This window comes from Bubalus kerabau, chromosome 8 (genome assembly GCF_029407905.1).
Source record: "Bubalus kerabau isolate K-KA32 ecotype Philippines breed swamp buffalo chromosome 8, PCC_UOA_SB_1v2, whole genome shotgun sequence".
Classification (NCBI taxonomy): domain Eukaryota; kingdom Metazoa; phylum Chordata; class Mammalia; order Artiodactyla; family Bovidae; genus Bubalus; species Bubalus kerabau.
The window spans coordinates 117,189,869-117,207,980 of NC_073631.1; the positions used below are offsets into that span (position 1 = coordinate 117,189,869).

General features: G+C 57.2%; 1 protein-coding gene across 1 annotated transcript; it reads right to left on the reverse strand.

The window, feature by feature from the left end:
- Window positions 1-1,322: 1,322 nt before the first annotated feature.
- IQCA1L (IQ motif containing with AAA domain 1 like) lies at window positions 1,323-18,049 on the reverse strand. Its single transcript, XM_055589426.1, has 20 exons — window positions 18,004-18,049; window positions 17,807-17,861; window positions 16,999-17,326; window positions 15,608-15,727; window positions 15,168-15,353; window positions 12,221-12,292; window positions 10,671-10,876; window positions 9,856-9,940; window positions 9,309-9,431; window positions 9,096-9,171; window positions 8,638-8,744; window positions 5,851-5,934; window positions 5,698-5,756; window positions 4,931-5,013; window positions 4,656-4,763; window positions 3,819-4,018; window positions 3,290-3,376; window positions 2,862-3,039; window positions 1,911-2,149; window positions 1,323-1,500 (listed from the first exon to the last, which is right to left on the reverse strand). Exons 1-20 carry the CDS (start codon window positions 18,047-18,049, stop codon window positions 1,393-1,395), a joined length of 2,550 nt encoding a protein of 849 aa, XP_055445401.1. The 3' UTR covers window positions 1,323-1,392.
- Window positions 18,050-18,112: the final 63 nt, after the last annotated feature.

Here is an 18,112-nt window from a genome sequence, read left to right on the forward strand (position 1 = left end):
ACCCCGGGGGTCTCCCATGCCATCACTACCTGGAAATCAAGGAGGAAGAACTCTGTCCATTGGGGGTACCTTAGGATAAAGAGAGCACTTCTCCAGGGGAGACGAAAAGGGGAGAAGGGAGAAAGGAAACTCGAAACCAGCCCCCGGGGGGGGCCTCCTGCCAAGCACAGGACCCTCTCAGGCCGGTCCAGTGGTCTCCTTTCCCTTGGCTCTCAAGACACGGGCCACACGCTTTGACCTTTATTCATATGATCCTTACACAGCTTTTTCGGCGATCACCCTGGGGCTCCCAGAACTCGGTGGCATGGTCATCCCGAGCTCCCTAGGGTCCCCCTTGAAGCCCGTGGGTGGCCTTCCACCAGGGGCAGCAGGCTGCGTCCCTTTCATCCCCCACCTCCACCACCGAGGGTCATAGGAAGGAATGCAGAGCTCCGGCAAGTGGGAATGGGAGGGGTGGTGTTTAGAAGAACGCTGGAGACCCCTCAGCATAATGCTGGGTCTGCCCACAGCCCTTGCCCTGCCCACGGGTGCCTGCCTTTCCCTACCGCCTTTTCCCCTAGAACCATTTCCCCTTGCCCCTACTCTGATCCACTGATGCCCCAGAGACGCTCTTGTAGAAATAAACCCTAGAATAGAAGGGACCTTGGAGATACAACCTCTCCTCACTTCACTGAAGAAGGAAACTGAGGCCCAGAGATAGGAAAGGACCACGTGAGACCACTCAGGTTACAGCCAGGGTCTGCTGGTCCCATGCTCTGGCTTTATTTTTTTTCCTTCTATACTTACTGTAGACCTTTTTTTCCTTCTTTTCCTATTTTTCTCCCTTAAACACCTCTGACTTCCCAGATGGCACTAGTACTAAAGAGCTCGCCTGCCAATGTGGGAGATACTAGAGATGCAGGTTCAATCCCTGGGTCAGGAAGATTCCCCTGGAGCAGGGAATGGCAACCCACTCCGGTATATTCTTGCCTGGAGAATCCTGTGGACAGAGGACCCTGGCGGGCTCCAGTCCATGCAGTCGCAAAAGGTGGGATACGACCGAAGCGACTAAGCATGCATACATGAACACCTCGGGGAGGGAAAGGGCTGGGGATCCAGGGCGGGGAAATGACAGCAGGCGAAGACACCAGGTGGGGGTCAGAGGAGTCTGGGAACCAGAGCGGAGCCAGCTTGTGAGCGGCAGGGCCGGGGGTGGGGAGAGGGTGGGTGCAAAGTGGAGCAAGGCTGAGCCAGGCAGGGGCACAGAGCAAGGGGCAGGAAGCATGGAAATGGACAAAGAGAGCAGTTTCCCGAGCCGTCCAGCCGTTTATACCTCTGCCTTATCCCTAACCCCTCCTGGCCCGTGGGGCCCCACCCGTCCTGCTCCTAATCTCAGGCACCCCAGCCTCAGCATCACTTCTTCTTCTTCTTCTCCTTTGCCAGCTTGGCTTCCTCAGCAGCGTCCTGGTCCTTGAGAAGCTTCATCCTCTTCTTGCCCAGTGGGGTCTTGAAGTACCAGTCCTGGGTTGCAGGAAGGGTGAAGGTGACGGGTCAGACTCTCCGCTCTGCTGGGTGACCTCGCTCTTCCCTTCTGATGGATCTGTGTCTTCCACGTGCGGGTCCTCTGCTCTCCTCTGGGGTCCTAGGGTTCCTGCCAGAGCCCTGGTTTCCCTCACTCGTCACCGGATACTCTGGGCCATGGTCAGGGGCGAGAGGCCTCCTCCCCTGCCCTGCAGCCCCTGGTCCTCCCCCGGCCATCCCCGGGGTCAGTGGCTGTGGGTGCCCAGCTGGCCCTGCCCACGAGTCCTTCCCTTCTGAGCTCCGTGGGGAGCAGATGGAGGGGTCCAAAGTACACTAGGGGCCTGGGGAGGGGGGGCTTCAGAGGGCTGACTCCCCCACTGCTGTTGGTCCTGACCCCCTCAAAGCCTCACCTTCAGGGACTCCTCCTCCTCCCTGTACACCGGGTCCAGCTTCGCCAGAGGCCCCAGGAACTCTGAGGTCAGGAGGGGCCGCTTGGACAACTGCAGGAGCCGCCGCTCGGTCAGCACTGCCTGGATGGCTTGGAGGATGCAGCCAGCTGTGTAGCCGTCGGACACCTTGGCCAGGGCACTGATGTCCAGGTGCTGGGTCCCCTGGACTCCCTGGGCCTCGATCATATGCCTCCAGAGCACTGCGTGCAGTTGGGGGTGGGGGACACATGGCAGGGAGAGGCAGTGGGCGCCTCCGTGTCTACAGAGGAGCTCTGTGCTTCTGGAAGCCGCCCCGCGTCCAGCAGTACCCCTCCTCCCGAGGAGGTAAGGATCTTCCTCCCCACTTAACACAGCAAGTGAGACTCCGAGGACTTGAGAGGCCTGCCCATGTCTACAGAGGCACACCAGGCCCCAGGCCCCAGGGCGGCTTGTCTAGCCATCCTTCCAGAGCACCTGGAGTGGAGGTCAGGACTCAGCAGGGGCAGATGGGGGAAGCGGGGAGCTTTGGCAAGGGCAGTCCTTCGACCCCTTCTCTGACCTGACCCCACATTCCCCGGCCTCACCATGAAAAAAGTGAAAAAGTGTTAGTCACTCCATCGTATCCGACTCTGCGCGACCCCATGGAGACTGTAGCCTGCCAGGCTCCTCTGTCCGTGGGATTCTCCAGGCAAGAATACTGGAGTGGGCTGCCATTCCCTTCTCCAGGGGAATCTTCCCGACCCAGGGATCGAACTTGCATCTCCTGCATTGCAGGCAGATTTTTTTTTACCATCTGAGCCACCAGGGAAGACCTGGGTTGGGAAGATCCCCTGGAGGAGGGCAGGGTTACCCACTCCAGCATCTTGGCCTGGAGAATCCCACAGGCAGAGGAGCCTGGTGGGCTGCAGTCCACGGGGTCACAAGGGGCCTCACCATAGCGAGAGGCATAATCGGGCCGAGGCAGGAAGAGGATGCGCTCGTAGGTGCGGCAAAGGCCCTTCATCTCGGCCACCTGCGGCCGGTCGGTGGTCCCGATCAGCATCACGCGGTCCCCAGGACTCAGCAGCCGCAGGGCCTTGGTGAGGTCCTTCTTTATTCGCTTTGGATCCATCTGTTCCGGGGACAGTGGGGAGGGCGGGGTGGGTGGGGACCAGGGACATCATGCTGGCTTCTAATTCACAAACCTCAGCCTCACAAGGACTGCAGTAGGGGTGGGGGCAGATGGGAGGGACCGTGGGTCCCGCTTTAAGGGTAAGGAAGTAAGGCAGGAGAAGGACTTGTCCAAGGCCGCCTGGCGAGTGAGGTCTGGAGTGATGTGAACACACCCACGCCTGCCAGCCCTGCCCACGGGCTCTGCCCACCTCCTCCTCTTCTTTGGGGACCCGCTTGTAGAAAGTCTTCTCCGCATTCCCAATCCAGATCACAGAAGGCTGTAGGTATCGAGCCACCTGGACACATCAGAGAATAGAAGCCCAAGGTTAGACTTTCCTTGGGGAAGAGTCCCCTCCCCATCTGGTCAAACCCAGGGTCAGGGCCGTCCTCGGTCAGTGGCCAGATTCATTCACACATCCTGCCAGCCCCACCTCTCCACCCTTCCAACACCCATCACCCCACACCCTGGGGTGGGGGGTGGTGTTGTGGGGGGCTATGTGTTCAGCTTCATCTCTGCCAAAAGAAGAAACTACCCTGCCTCCCACTTCCTTCCCACCTCCCCCATCACTGGGGCTTTGGGAATCCATAGGCTCCCAGCAGGGACTGACTGGTCGGGAGACCTCACCAGCTCCTGAAACGACACTGCACCTGGGTGACCCCCCCGACCTCCCCACCGAGCCCACCCGGCCCTGTTGTCACAGTCCGAGAACTCGAGATGCCGTCAGGAGACTCCCAGACCTTAAAGACAACGTGCACCAGCATCTGCACCCCAGTCTTGCCGGGGTATTTGCCCTGCAGGTTCTCCGGCGACAGGTCGAAAAGGTTGGCACCGGTCTCCGTGCATACGGCCTTCACCAGCATCTTCTTGCCCATACCGGAGGGGCCCACCAGGAGGATGGAGCGGATGAGGGGAGCCATGGAGTGTATATCTGGGGAGCCTGAGAGAGAGGACGGAAGGGGTTGGCTAGGGGCCGGCAGGGGGCCGGGGGTGGAGACGTTGAGTGAGGGGAGGCCATGGTCCCCAGGCTGGGCAAGACGAGGGTCAGGTCACGGCTGCACTCTTCTGCCCCAGGGCCTGGACAATGCCCCCGCGAGAGGCAGCCTGGATGGAGCCTAATGGTTTAGCAAGCCTAATTCCGAAGGGCTACATGGGAAGGGGGGCACTGAGGGGGGAGAAGGGGGTTCAGAAGAGAGCCTCCCTCCTCCCAATGCCCTTTCTTCTTTCCATTCCACCTGTTTCCACTCCTGGGTTTTGAAGGGATAGAATTAAAGGGCGTGTGACAAAGCCCTTCAGAAAGATCCAGCCTCTGGTGTGTTTCAGGGGGTTGGGGGCTGGTCTTCTGGGAACAGGACAGACTAGGGGAGAACGCTCAGGACTGAGGGAGGGGCTGGAAATGTGGGGTCCTCAGCAGGTCGAGGGCCTGCCAGGCTTCAGGGTGTGACCTCCAGGGGGGCCCTGAGGAAGGTACAGGGGGAGCCTGACACGCGCCCACAGCCCAGGATGGATCCACCCGCCTCGACCGCCCACCCCGAAGCCCCACCGCCCCAGGGCCTGCCTCCCCGCAGGCCTCTCACCTAGCCGCAGAATCCCATACAAGGCCATGTTCTGTCGGATGTCAGCCAGGGAGGGCATAGGCAGCTTCTTTGCCAAGTTCAGAGCCGATCCGAGATAGAGGCAGTCACCTGGGGAGGGTAGGGGAGGGGGGCACAGCTGGTGAGCAGCACCTGCTGGGGCAGGGCACGTGGGGAGAGGGGTCATGCAGGGCTGGCAGTCGGCTTTGGGGATGGCCACAGCCAGGGAAACCGCTCCTCGGTCCAGCCCTGGAGCAGGCGCTGGGGGGAGGTCTCACCAACGTAGTCTTTCAAGGGCACTGTCTCACTCTTCTTTAGAAGGCCTAAGACGACGAGCTCTTCAAACAGGGAGTCCATAGGCCTGGCAGAGGGTGGCACAGGGGGGCGCCCAGGACAAAGGGAAAGGGACACAGATTGGCGGGGGCGCTACTGCAGGCTGGAGAGGGGGGCAAGGGGGACTCGCCAGTGGTGCCCTGTCTGCCTTCCTGTGGTCAGACAGCATCAGAAGGCACGACGCTGGCCCGCTGGCCCAGCCGGCAGCGTGCCCAGCTGGGTGCCCTGGGGTCTGAGTGGCGTGTAAGAAGGACCCTCTGAGACCCAGCATGGGTGACACACAGCCCCTTCCTAGAAACCACACAGAAGATGGACACACCCTGGGAGGCTGGGGGCGGGGCTGGCCCCAGCGCGCTCACACCACCAGAGGAGTGGAAAGGGGCCACTGGCAAGGATGCCCAGCAGGATGCCCAGGGGTGGTGGGGGAGTGTGGAAGGAAGGAGACACAGGAAGCAGGGAGCATTTGGAACAACTCCCCACTCACAGCTCATCCCGAATCTCCACTTTCAAAGCACTTTCTTGTGCTTGAGTTCATCCTCACGGCTCTCCCATGAGTTTGGCAGGGCAGGGACTCGGGTTACCGAGGATGGGGGCTCAGAGAGGTTAAGTGACTTCCCCCAGGTCACACAGCCACAGAACCAGGCCCTGACATCAGATCTGTCCTGGACGATGGCTCACTCCACCACCCCCAGTGAAGTGCGGGCTCTGCTACCTGTCTGGGGTCAGGTCTTTTTCCTTCTTCTTCTTCCCAGGTTTCTTGCCCGCCTTCTTCTGGTAGAAAGCAAACCACAGGCAGTGGTCTTCAGTTTCTTGCCTCCCCCGCCCGAGCGTCCTGCCTTGTTCCAGCCCCGGCCCCTCGTCTTGCCTTCGGAGGCTTCATGGGTCTCGTCTCCTCCCTGTCCACGGCCAGCCTCAGGTTCTTCAGCTCCTGACGCATCAGATCATCCACCTGGGGGCCGGCAGGGGGTGTGCTGGGGTGACCAGGGCTTGGGGAGGACAGGTAGGAGGCTGAGGATGAAGTCGGGGTCAGGGGGCCCTCAGGGAAGATCCAGCCCAGCCTAGTGATGGCAGCTGGTGGGGGTGGACGGTTCTTTCAGAATGTCCCAACTCTGACCTACATCTCACTCACTCTCAAGCCTGGCATTCACGTGGGCAGAAGCTCTGAGGATGGAGCCAATCAGCTTTCAGTTCAAGCACCAGTTCAGTTCAGTTCAGACAGTCGGGTCCAATTTTTTGCGGACCCATGGACTACAACATGCCAAGCCTCCCTGTCCATCACCAGCTCCTGGAGCTTACTCAAACTCATGTCCTTCAAGTTGGTGATGCCCTCCAACCATCTCATCCTCTGTCATCCCCTTCTCTTCCTGCCCTCAATCTTCCCTAGCATCAGGGTCTTTTCCAATGAGTCAGTTCTTCACATCAGGTGGCCAAAGTATTGGAGCTTCAGCTTCAGCATCAGTCCTTCCAGTGACTATTCAGGACTCATCTCCTTTAGGATTGACTGGTTGGATCTCCTTGCAGTCCAAGGGACTCTCAAGAGTCTTCCCCAACACCACAGTTCAAAAGCATCAATTCTTCAGTGCTCAGCTTTCTTCACAGTCCAACTCTCACATCCATACATGACTACTGGAAAAATCATAGCTTTGACTAGATGGACCTTTGTTGGCAAAGTCATGTCTCTGCTTTTCAATATGCTATCTAGGTTGGTCATAACTTTCCTTCCAAGGAGTAAATGTCTTTTAATTTCATGGCTTAGGTCACCATCTGCAGTGATTTTGGAGCCCAAGAAAATAAAGTCTTTCACTGTTTCCATCGTTTCCCCATCTATTTGCACGAAGTGATGGAACCAGATGCCATGATCTTAGTTTTCTGAACATTGAGTTTTAAGCCAACTTTTTCACTCTCCTCTTTCACTTTTATCAAGAGGCTTTTTAGTTCTTCTTCACTTTCTGCCATAAGGGTGGTGTCATCTGCATATCTGAGGTTATTGATATTTCTCCCGGCAATCTTGATTCCAGCCTGTGCTTCTTCCAGCCCAGCGTTTCTCATGATGTACTCTGCATAGAAGTTAAATAACCAGCATGACAATATACAGCCTTGATGTACTCCTTTCCCAATTTGGAACCAGCCTGTTGTTCCATGTTCAGTTCTAACTGTTGCTTCTTGACCTGCATACAGATTTCTCAGGAGGCAGGTCAGGTGGTATGGTATTCCCATCTCTTGAAGAATTTTCCAGTTTGTTGTGATCCACACAGTCAAAGGCTTTGGCATAGTCAATAAAGCAGAAGTAGATATTTTTCTGGAACTCTTGCTTTTTTGATGATCCAACTGATATTGGCAATTTAATCTCTGGTTCCTCTGCCTTTTCTAAATCCAGCTTGAACATCTAGAAATTCATAGTTCACATACTGTTGAAGGTTGGCTTGGAGAATTTTGAGCATTACTTTGCTAGTGTGTGAGATGCGTGCAGTAGTTTGAGCCTTCTTTGGCATTGCCTTTCTTTGGGATTGGAATGAAAACTGACCTTTTCCAGTCCTGTGGCCATTGCTGAGTTTTCCAAATTTGCTGGCATATTAAGTGCAGCATTTTCACAACATCATCTTTTAGGATTTGAAATAGCTCATCTGGAATTCCATCACCTCTACTAGCTTTGTTCGTAATGATGCTTCCTAAGGCCCACTTGACTTCACATTCCAGGATGTCTGGTTCTAGGTGAGTGATCACAGCATCGTGGTTATCTGGGTCATGAAAATATTTTTTGTATGGTTCTTCTGTGTATTCTTGCCACCTCTTCTTAATCTCTTCTGCTTCTGTTAGGTCCATACCATTTCTGTCCTTTATTGTGCCCATGTCTGCATGAAATGTTCCCTTGGTAGCTCTAATTTTCTTGAAGAGATCTCTAGTTTTTCGCATTCTATTGTTTTCCTGTATTTCTTTGCATTGTTCACTGAGGAAGGTTTTCTTATCTCTCCTTGCTATTCTTTGGAACTCTGCATTCAAATGGGTATCTCTTTCATTTTCTCCCTTGCCTTTAGCCTAGCCCAGATCCACTATTTAAAGTCTGCGTGGGGGACTTTCCTGCTGGTCCCGTGGCTAAGAATCTGTCTTGCAATGCAGGGGACGCAGGTTCAATCTCTGATCAGAGAATGAAGATCCTGCATGCCACAGAGCAACTAAGCCATGCCCCACAACTACTGACCCCTCACCCACAACTAGAGAGTCCGCGTGCTGCAACGAAACGTCTCAAGGGCCGCAACTAAGATCCAATGTGGCCAAATAAATTAAATAAAGTCTGCATGACCTTGAGCAATTTCGTGATCTCTCAGCCTCGGTTTCCTCACATGTAATGTCAAGAAAATCAAGGCGCCTGCCTCATGCGTTGTTGGAAAGATTGTGTAATCCAATGCTCCCAAGGTGGGCAGCACAGGGTGGGCAGAGGATCGTGGGTATGGCCCTGGCATAGAGCCCCTCGCGTCCTCCTCCCTCAGGGCTGTGTCAGAGGACCCCGGGGACCAAGATGCACCCAGATGGAGCCAGGACTATGTCAGGCAGGCAGTGCCTAGAGGCAGGGTGCTGCAGAGGCTGGCGGGCCGGGGGCTGGTGGGCAGCAAGGATGGAGCCTGATCCTTGGAGGCCCCGCAGGGACGCTCACCTGTATCCGGATTTCCTGTTCAACGTCTTTCCTCTCCTCCATCTTGAGGGTCTCAGAGTCAAAACTCTGGCTGGGAAAGAGGCTGTCAAACCGGTTCTTCCACAGATCTGCCGGTGCAGGGGCATGTGTCCAGGATCCAGATGTACACACACACTCACACTCACGTGCACACAGAAGCTCACAGGTGCATGCACGCATGCTGGCCCAGCTCTCCTCTCACCAAGCTGCCTGGCACTTCCACGCAGACTGCAGATCGAGGCCTGATCCCAAGGCCTGGGGCCACAGGATTCAGACACACAGCCCAGGGAGCACACTTCACGCCCCTCTCCTCTTCGGCTTTCTCCCCTCGGCTGTCACCCCCCACGTCCCCACGCCCCCCACACGTGGCACGGGCCCACTCTCCTGGGGACCAAGGTCACCCCAAGACCCCACAGGCCTGACCACCCCTCTGCTCTCACTCGTGTACTCCTTGTGGCCAGCATTAATCGCAGGGACGGATTTGGAAGGCAGTGCTCTAATCATCGTGTCTGCTTCCTAGAACAGAGACATCCTCCGCTCGAAGCCCTCACCTCCATGCATCACCTCCATGCATCTGGGCCTGATCCTCCCAGACCCGCCTCCCGCCAGGAATTCTCTGCCCCCTTGGTCCGTGGCTCCACGCGGTGCCTTACTCCCTTCTTGGTCTTTTCTCCCTTCATCTTCTTTTTCTCTTTTTCCTCCTTTTCTTTCTCCTTACTTTTCTCTTGCTCCTTTTTTTTGTTCTCCTGGACTTGCACCTCCAGTTCCATCCTCACCTGTGACAGACACAGGAAGATGCTTCGGGGAAGACCGAGGGGGTTGATATGAGCCAGAGAATCCCAGGGCCTGAGCTAGGGGTGGACCCAGGATTCCCAAGGCCTCGCGTCACTGGTGGGACCCAGGCGCTGAGAGTCCAGGAAGAAAGGGGCTCAACTGAGCAGGTGGGTGCTTGCTCAGAGCTGCTGCTCTCCCCGGGGGTCTCCATGGAGGTGGGGAGCTGGAGTCACAGTGCTCTCATCAGACACATCTCCTCTCTCTGACCCAGGGGGCCTTCTCCAGCTCCTTCTGGGGACCCCCTCCTCCATCACATCTGCACCCTCCCCCCCATCCCCCGCTACCCTCAGCTGACACTCAGGTTACTCTCTCTAACCTCAGATTCCACCTAACACAGAAACGCCTCCATTCCCATCTCCAGGGTACCTGTTCTGGAGTCTTGTCTGCAAAGATCAGGGAGGATCCACCTAAGGACTCGTCTGGATAATCAGGGAATCGGCCGGTGAGGGCACTAAATGGACATAAGATGGTCGGAGAGATGGATGGATGGAAGGATGGGTGGATGGATGGGTGGACAGAAAGGTGGATGGGTGGGTGGGTGGGTGGATGGATGCATGGATGGATGGACAGATAGGCGGAGGAACAGAGGGATAAATGGATGATGGATGGATGGACAGATGGGTGGATGGATGGATGGTGGATGGATGGACAGATGGGTGGATGGGCGGAGGGGTGGACAGATGGGTGGATGGATGGATGGATGCGTGGATGGATGGACAGATGGGCGGAGGAACAGAAGTATAAATGGATGATGGATGGGTGGTCTCAGGGCGTGGGTCCACCCCATGGGCAGACGGGTGGATGGACAGAGGGGTGGATGGATGGGTGGCTGAATGGATGCGTGGATGGACGGATAGATGGAGAGGACACGGAGAAAGACGAAGAACAAGAAAGACAGAGGGACAGGGGGAGGGAGTGGATTGTTAACAGAACAGAGTAGGGAGACCAGGGAGGGGTTGTTCCTGGACACTTTCCCATCTTATTCTGGCATTTTCTCTGCCATCTGGGGAAGCAGGAAGTGACGTGTGGAGCTGTTCCCGCAGGCGGGGGGCCCCGAGTTTACCCCCGTGTGTCAGCAGCATGGCAGGGGTTGGGGGGTGAGCCGGGGTCGGGTGAGGAGCACAAGAGGGGGGTTCACGGTGGGGGAGAGGGGTGGGTCCACGGAGGCTGGGGACACTGACTGGCACTCAATGAACCACTGTCGGATCTGCTCCTTCATCTTCTCCTTCATGTCGGGCCCCTCCACCTCCCTGAGGTGGTCGTGGGCCTTCACCACGGCCAGCTGGAACTCCTCCTCCTTCTCGGTCTGCAGGAGCTTGCGCACATCTGCCCCGAGGCTGGCCTGGGACCGGGCGCCCATGGGCTCCACCGGGCTGGCTGAGGGGAGCTGGGGACGTGGACAGGGAGGCAAGGGGCTCAGGGGTGGGAGTGGGGCGCCCCAGCAACCCCTCATCCCCGCACAGAGCCCCGCGCGCGCACACACCCACGCGGAACAACAGGGCTTGCCTGCATCAGGAGAAATTGTGTTTGGAGCCTGAAACTCGTCTGTGTAAATTACTCTGATAATGAGTTTGCTAGATGCATCCGGGCTGGCCCCCCCACCCCGCCAGCTCCCCCAGCACCCGCGCCGCCCCCCTCAGCCTTCGGCCCCAGCCCCACCCCCACGCCCAATGCCCGTCTTGGCAGCCGCTCCGCAGCCACTTTCCCGCCTCATTGGCTCCCAAATGTATTTTAAATATCACTCTGCGCAGAGACAATTACTGAAAACGCTGAGCTCACACTGTTGATGGGCCCAGGCGGCCGGGCTCATTCCTCACCCACCAGTCGTGCCATGGCCCCCTGCCCCCACGCCCCACCAAGACCCAACCCAGCCCTAGCCTCCTGGGGTCCGGATGCCCTGGTCATCAGCGAGCTCCGACCTCTGCTCCCACGCGTGGGGCCGCTGGGTCCCTCCCTCCTTCTGAAGCCCCCAGCCTCCTTGGAGCAGCCATCTCAGCCCTGGTCTCCGATCCTTCTGCCCCCAACCCCAGCAATCCCTCCCAGCCCCTCCTCCAATCTCCCTTTATAGGCCAGGCTTTTGTGGCTCTGCCCAGGACCCAGCACCCTCCCAGGGATCACAGAACCTCACCCCTGTGATGGCTTCCTCTCCTAAGTCAGCAGAGACCAGCTGGGGGCTGACCACCAGAGCAGAGGACTCGGGTCTGTCTTACCCGCCTGCACCCTCACCCCTTGCGGCCCATGCTCCCCGCCCCCACCTTCCGTGTGCACATTTGTGCCAGTCACCTAGTTCACACTTAGCCATTCTGCCTGCAGGGCAGAGGAGAGAAGGGAGTCGGGGATCCCAGAGTGAATGGGGAGCCTGTGCCCCCCGCGGAAGGCTCTGGGGTGAAGGGGGTGTGTCCTCATCCCAACTGGGCCCCCCACATGCTTCTCCCAGAGGCTTCAGGAAACCCACTGGCCCTGGGAACTGGCCTCGTGCCACTGCGGGGCCCACCCCCTGCAGCCTCTCCTGCCAGCTCCATCATGGGCCAGGGGACAGGATGCTCTGAGCCACCGTCCCTCACCCCACCCCATGTATGACTTCCTTCCAAAGGGCTCTCGGCAGGGGGGAGCGGGAAGGGGCGTGGCTTGGCAGTGGCTTTGTGGTGACCCTCCATTAGGGTCCCCAGACCCCCCTCCCCCAGTCCTCAGTGGAGGGAGGTGTGCACAGGGCTGGGGGCAGGATGCTCACCATGCCGATGAACTCCATCTCGGTTCGCCGGTCCTGCTGAGTGCGTTTCCTCTGCAGGTAACCCTTCCACACCTAGGGGGACACATGGGCCCGGACTCTCCCCACACTGCCTTTCTGCTGGGACGCAGGGTAGGGGGCAGAGCTCTGGGGAGGGCACCTCTAGGATACAGCTCACTGGCCACTGACCCCTGAGCAGAGACAGCCCAGATGGGGTGGGGCCGGTCTGCACCTAGACGCCCGGCACTCTCAGAGCCCCCCAGAATTCCCTCTGTCTCATCTCTACCTTCTAACCTGCCTTTAAAAATATTTCTTTTCTTAGTTGCGGCAGGTGAACTCTTAGTTGCAGCATGTGGGATCTAGTTCCCCAACCGGGGATTGAACCCGGGCCTCTTGCATTGGGAGTGCAGAGTCTTAGCCAACGGACCACTAGGGAAGTCCCTAACCTGCTGTATCTTTTGAGGCACAAATCAGAGTTCGGATTCCACCTCCTCCGAGAAGCCCTCCCCACTCTCACTTCTCAGCATACTTCCAGCATCTGGAGTAAATGCTTGCTTCCACTCAGGCCCATAGACCTGGGTGCTGTTGAGACCATGCAGCTCCCCTAATTAATTCCTACATGTTACAAGGAAACTGAGGCCAGAGATGGGACATGGCCTCTCCCAGGTCCCAGGGCCGTTCGGCACAGAGCCAAGACCAAGGCCCGGTTTCTTGACTCCTCACCCAAGGCTCCTCTCCCAGCTAATCTTGGGCCTGTGGACAACCCAGTGCCCTGGGGAGGAGAATAGAGGGAGGCAGGGCCAGTGCCTCACCCAGCAGTTTGAGACAGAGCCTCAGCGGGCAGGCTCCTGGGCAGGCTTTGTCCTTCTCCCACGACGAGCACAGGAAAGACCCCTGATAACTGAGGGCCTCACACATTCTCCCCTCTAATGAGGCCAGTGGGGAACCCAGGACCTGGGACGCAGTGTTTCCATACCCTAGACGTCTGGAGACAGTGACAAAAGGACTCGCTTTGACTTTCAGGTTGGGGGAAGATGCTCCAGCTTGGGGCTGACCCACCTTCTCCAAAGGCTTGTTTCAGCGAGCCCCGAGGACGAGGACCCCCTGTTCACCCATGGGGCAGCCAGACCTGGGTACGGGATGCACAGCACCCCAGCCCGAGTTCCCTGATTTGCAATATGAAAATCTATCTCGCTTGGAGAGGACATCTGTTCTCAAGGCTGCTGTCTGTTAGTTGGCTGGTTTGCTCTGGATTTTGGGGAAGAAGTCCTAAGTCACCTGTATTGGGCTGGGAAACAGAAGTTTTTGAGGCTCTGGGACTTGATAGAAGATGGGAGAGGAGTTTGACTTAAGAGAGAAAGCTCCAACAGCCCCAGGTCAGCAGTCCCGGGCCTTCCTGCCCTGGCGTTCTCTAGGGCGCCTCCCATCTTATCAAGCTGGTAACCACTGCCCCCATGTGGGTCAGCTTAGCAGCACCTGGGGGGAGATCCACAGGGCTGCCAGGAGACAGAGGAGAGGCATGCCCGCCAAGACAGCGGGGTGGCATGGGGGATCTAGAGATGGAGCTGGGTGTTCTGTAGTGAGGTGGGAGGGGGTGTGATGAAAGGGTGACCTTGAGCGGCCCAGACCCCGAAGACACCTGGAGTCATCAGTTCTCAGACTCCATGTTCTTCATCATGCTTCCTTTTGCCTCAGCTACCCGGAGGCTCAGGCTACAATTCACTGACTCATTTCTTTGCCTGTCTTTTTTATTTTTTCAGTTATGACAGAATGATAATGTTTACAGGAGACTTGGGAAATAGAGAAGAGTTACACATGGTTCCACTACATATTACAACTAATTTTTTTTTAGGTAGATAAACTAAGATTTTAGCTGGAGCTTCCCTGGTGGCTCAGATGGTAAAGTGTCTACCTGCAGTGCAGGACACCTGGGTTTGATCCCTGGGTTGGGAACATCCCCTGGAGAAGGAAATGGCAACCCACTCCAGTATCCTTGCCTGGAAGATTCCATGGATGGAGGAGCCTGGCGGGCTACAGTCCACGGGGTCGCAAGGAGTCGGACATGACTGAGCGACTTCATTTTACTCACTTTCAATATCAAACTCTCAAAAATTCATAGAATGAATAGACAGAAAAGCAGAAGGATATAGCAGGCCGGAAAAGTTTTTGTGACTCATTTTTCACTGTCTTACAAGTTTTGGGGATGATTGTCTGCTCTGTTCTGCTGCTATATTATGGATCTTTCTCCCCTAATTTCAAATTTTTATTTATTATTGTTATTTTAAAAAAAATTTTTGGCCGCACCATGTGGCTTGTGGAATTTTAGTTCCCTGAACAGGGATTGAACTCAGGTCCTTGGCAGTGAGAATGAGAAGTCCTCACCATTGGACTGCCAGACAATTCCCTTTCTCCTCTGATTTTAATGATCCTTCTGTTTGGGGGGCTTTTATGGCATCCCACTTCAAGTCTTTTGGGGGAGATGGAGAACAAATAATAAATAAGATACATGTTTATTACCGATGAAGGTCCTTAGCTTAACATCTCAGAGAAGGCAATGGCACCCCACTCCAGTACTCTTGCCTGGAAAATCCCATGGATGGAGGAGCCTGGTGGGCTGCAGTCCATGAGGTTGCTAAGAGTTGGACACAACTGAGGGACTTCACTTTCACTTTTCACTTTCATGCATTGGAGAAGGAAATGGCAACCCACTCCAGTGTTCTTGCCTGGAGAATCCCAGGGACGGGGGAGCCTGGTGGACTGCCGTCTATGGGGTCGCACAGAGTCGGACACGACTGAAGCGACTTAGCAGCAGCAGCAGCTTAACATCTAGTTGTGGGGCAGCAGAATCCAAGCGCCTGTATTTCTGTCATCAATTGCTGAGCCAGGCAGGCTTCCTGGAGGAGGTGACTTTCCTCCAGGGTGCCTGGTGTGGGGGGTGGGAGAGTTTTACCTTCTGTATGGTGACGGCTGCTTCGTCCTGACTGAACTTGAACCGACCTTCCTCCCGAATCTTTCGGTCTCGCTCCTCCTCTTTCCGAATCTCCCGCATGAAGGTGGCCCGGAGCCTGCCTTGCCTGGCCCGCTCGGCCTTTTGCAGTAGGATTATGGCCTCAGTTCGGCTTAATATTGGAAAGCTCTGGCCACAGCAGGAGCAAAGGAGGAGGAAATAAGGGAGGGTTTGCCATCTCCAGTTGGGAGACCAGTCCCCCAAAGACGTGCTGGGGGCATGTCCCAGGGCAGCGAGGTGCCCAAGTCGTGTGTCTCTGCCTTGGCGGGGGAAGGTTACGAGGAGAATAGCACAGCTGTGAGGGGGCCAGGACTACCCAGAGCGTGCTCTGAGGTGGTGAAGGGCAGGCTCTGTTCCAGGGCCGGGCTGTCTCCCTGACTCACCTCCTCTGAGATCTCTGGCTGCAGTCTGGACAGCAGCTCCACCAGCATGTGTTCTCGCTCCTTCAGGATGCTGGACCGCTCCAGCTCGAAATACCTGGGAATCGGAACCTCCAGGTCTGCCTTTGGGGCAACACAGGAGGAGAGTTGGGAATAAACCTCCAGATGCTCTGGCCAACCCATTACCGCCTTCAGCTGCATACACACCCCTGGGGCTGGCTTCCTCTATCCTAGAGCTGTGGGGGGGTGGGGTGAGATGGGAAATGTACAAATTTTGGGCAGATCGCCCCAAGACTCATTCCCCTCTTCCTTTGACCCTGTCATGTGGCCAAAGTTGAATTCTGAAGGATCATGGTAGGTAATGGGCAGTGCTCCCAGTCCTAGCTGTACATCTGAGTCAACTGGGACCCAAGCTCTTAAAATGCAGCCTCCTAGGCCCTCCCCGGGCAACCACATCAGAATGGCAGGGCCTGGAGAAGGTCTGTTTTATCAAGCCCACAGCTGGGTCTCAGGCAGCTAGTTGGGAAAACTCTGAGTCCTCCTTAGACGTGGAACAGGGAGCCCTGACTTTGGGGCGGGCTGGAGACCAGTGCAGAAGCGCTGTGCTCTGGGACTTGCTGATGCACAGACATCCACTGAGGGTCTTGTGAAAATGCAGAGGCAGAGTAGTGGTTTTGGGGTGCAGCCAGAGATTCTGCATCTCTAAAAAGCTCCTAGGTGATGCTGACGCTGCTGGTCCATGAACCACACTTTGAGGAACAAGCCTCCATGGGACCCTTTCCAGTAATCCCCTGCAGTGGGGTTCGTGGATCCTCTGAGCCAGACAGAACTTCCAGCCTGACTCCCCAGCCATCCTTAACTACTTTTTTTTTTTTTTTTTAAGATTTATTTATTTATTTTTGGCTGTGCTAGATCTTTGTTGCTGCACACAGGCTTTCTCTAGTTGCTGCAAGTGGGGGCTGCTCTCTAGCTGGGGATGCACAGGCTTCTCATTGCGGTGGCCTCTCTTGGGGAGCTCAGGCTCCAGGCTCAGTCACTGTGGCTCATGGGCTCAGCTGCCACATGGCACGTGGGATCTTCCCAAAGCAGGGATTGAACCCGTGTCCCCTGCATTGGCAGGGAGACTCTCAACCGCTAGACGACCAGGGAAGTCGCACCTCCTAACCACAGTGCGTGAATTTCCCAAACCCCATGGTCCGATCTGCCCTGCCCGCCTTCCCTTGCAGATGACATCCCAAGGCCTGGGGTGTCCGAGGAAAGTCAAGGCCACCCCTACTCCCAGCTGGCTGGGGCTTGGTTTGCTTCCACAAGGAGAGGGAAATCAAGGCTAGCCCTTCCGCCAGCTCCCCGCCCCCCGAGCTGGGGTGGGCGCAGTGCTTGAGCAGCCCGCGCACCGGGGTGAGCTTTAAGTCCTGCAGGACTTGGTCCAGGCAGTGGGTCTCACACAGGTCGGCGCGAACCAGATCGTCTTTGAGCTCCAGCACGCGGCAGGCCACGCTGTCCAGCAGGCGCCGCAGCAGCCGCCGCTTCTGCGGCTGCACCATCTGGTCGTAGAGGGTGTCGAAGCGGCGCAGCAGCCCCAGGTAGTGCAGATAGAGCGAGGAGAGCCGGTACTGGAAGGGCTGCCGTTCGCTCTCGGAAACGGCTTCCCCCAGCAGTGGCTCCTGGTCCAGCAGCTCTTTCAAGATCAGGTGGGAGGAGTCCCAGAGGCGCTGGTAAGCTCTGGGAGGAGAGGGAGGCAGGGGGCGCCCTGAGCCTCAGAGGAGGGGCAGGGGGCGAGGAGGGGGCGCCCGGAGCCTCAGAGGAGCGGGTGGGGGGGCAGCAGGGGGCACCCTGAGCCTCAGAGGAGTGGGGAGGGGGGCTGAGGAGGGGGCGCCCTGAGCCTCAGAAGAGTAAGGGCGGAGGGGGAGGGGTGGGCTCCCCTGAGGTGCCTGAAGACCTGAACTCGAGGTCCCAGATATGATGCTAAGGAGACTCATGGCCCCGGGGTGGAGTTCTGGGAAGGGAGAGGCCTTCAGGGAACTGAGATGGTGCCCCAGGGAGACATCCTGAGGCTTAGAGAAGCCGAGGGACTGGGGCTCCTGGGGCTGGAGCCCACTGAGGGAGGAACAAGGAGGGTGACGAATGGGCACCTGCCACGGGTCCTGCTAAGGGAGGGGCCTTTCGGAGTCTGTGGCTGGTCCCTCCAGGCTGGAGGGGCACCCAGCAATGCTGCAATGGTCTAGGATGGTGGGCTGGAAGCAGGGGTGAGGGCGAACTGTAGAGAAGGGGACTGTACGGAGGGACTGTTCTGGAATCAGTAGCCCGAGGGAAACCTGAGCGCAGGCAGAAGCGGCCAGGGTGGCTGTGTGAGTGTCCGGGGTCCAGGTGGGGCCGGCCCTCAGAAGCCCCTCTCCCACCAGCCTTGTCCCCAGCGGCCTGGCCCGAGGACCAGGGAGGCGCCATGCCCTTTGTTCTCCCCTCCTTCACTCACGCCTCGGACATGGTGCCCAACTCCAATCTGCCCTT

Coding starts and splice junctions, on each gene's coding strand:
- IQCA1L (XM_055589426.1), bottom strand. CDS start 18,049: ATGGCGCCTCCCTGGTCCTCGGGCCAGGCCGCTGGGGACAAGGCTG. Junction 15,728..16,998: donor AGGACTTAAAGCTCACCCCG/GTGCGCGGGCTG, acceptor GTTGCCCCAAAG/GCAGACCTGGAGGTTCCGAT. Junction 5,014..5,697: donor AAAGACCTGACCCCAGACAG/GTAGCAGAGCCC, acceptor ACCCTCTGCCAG/GCCTATGGACTCCCTGTTTG.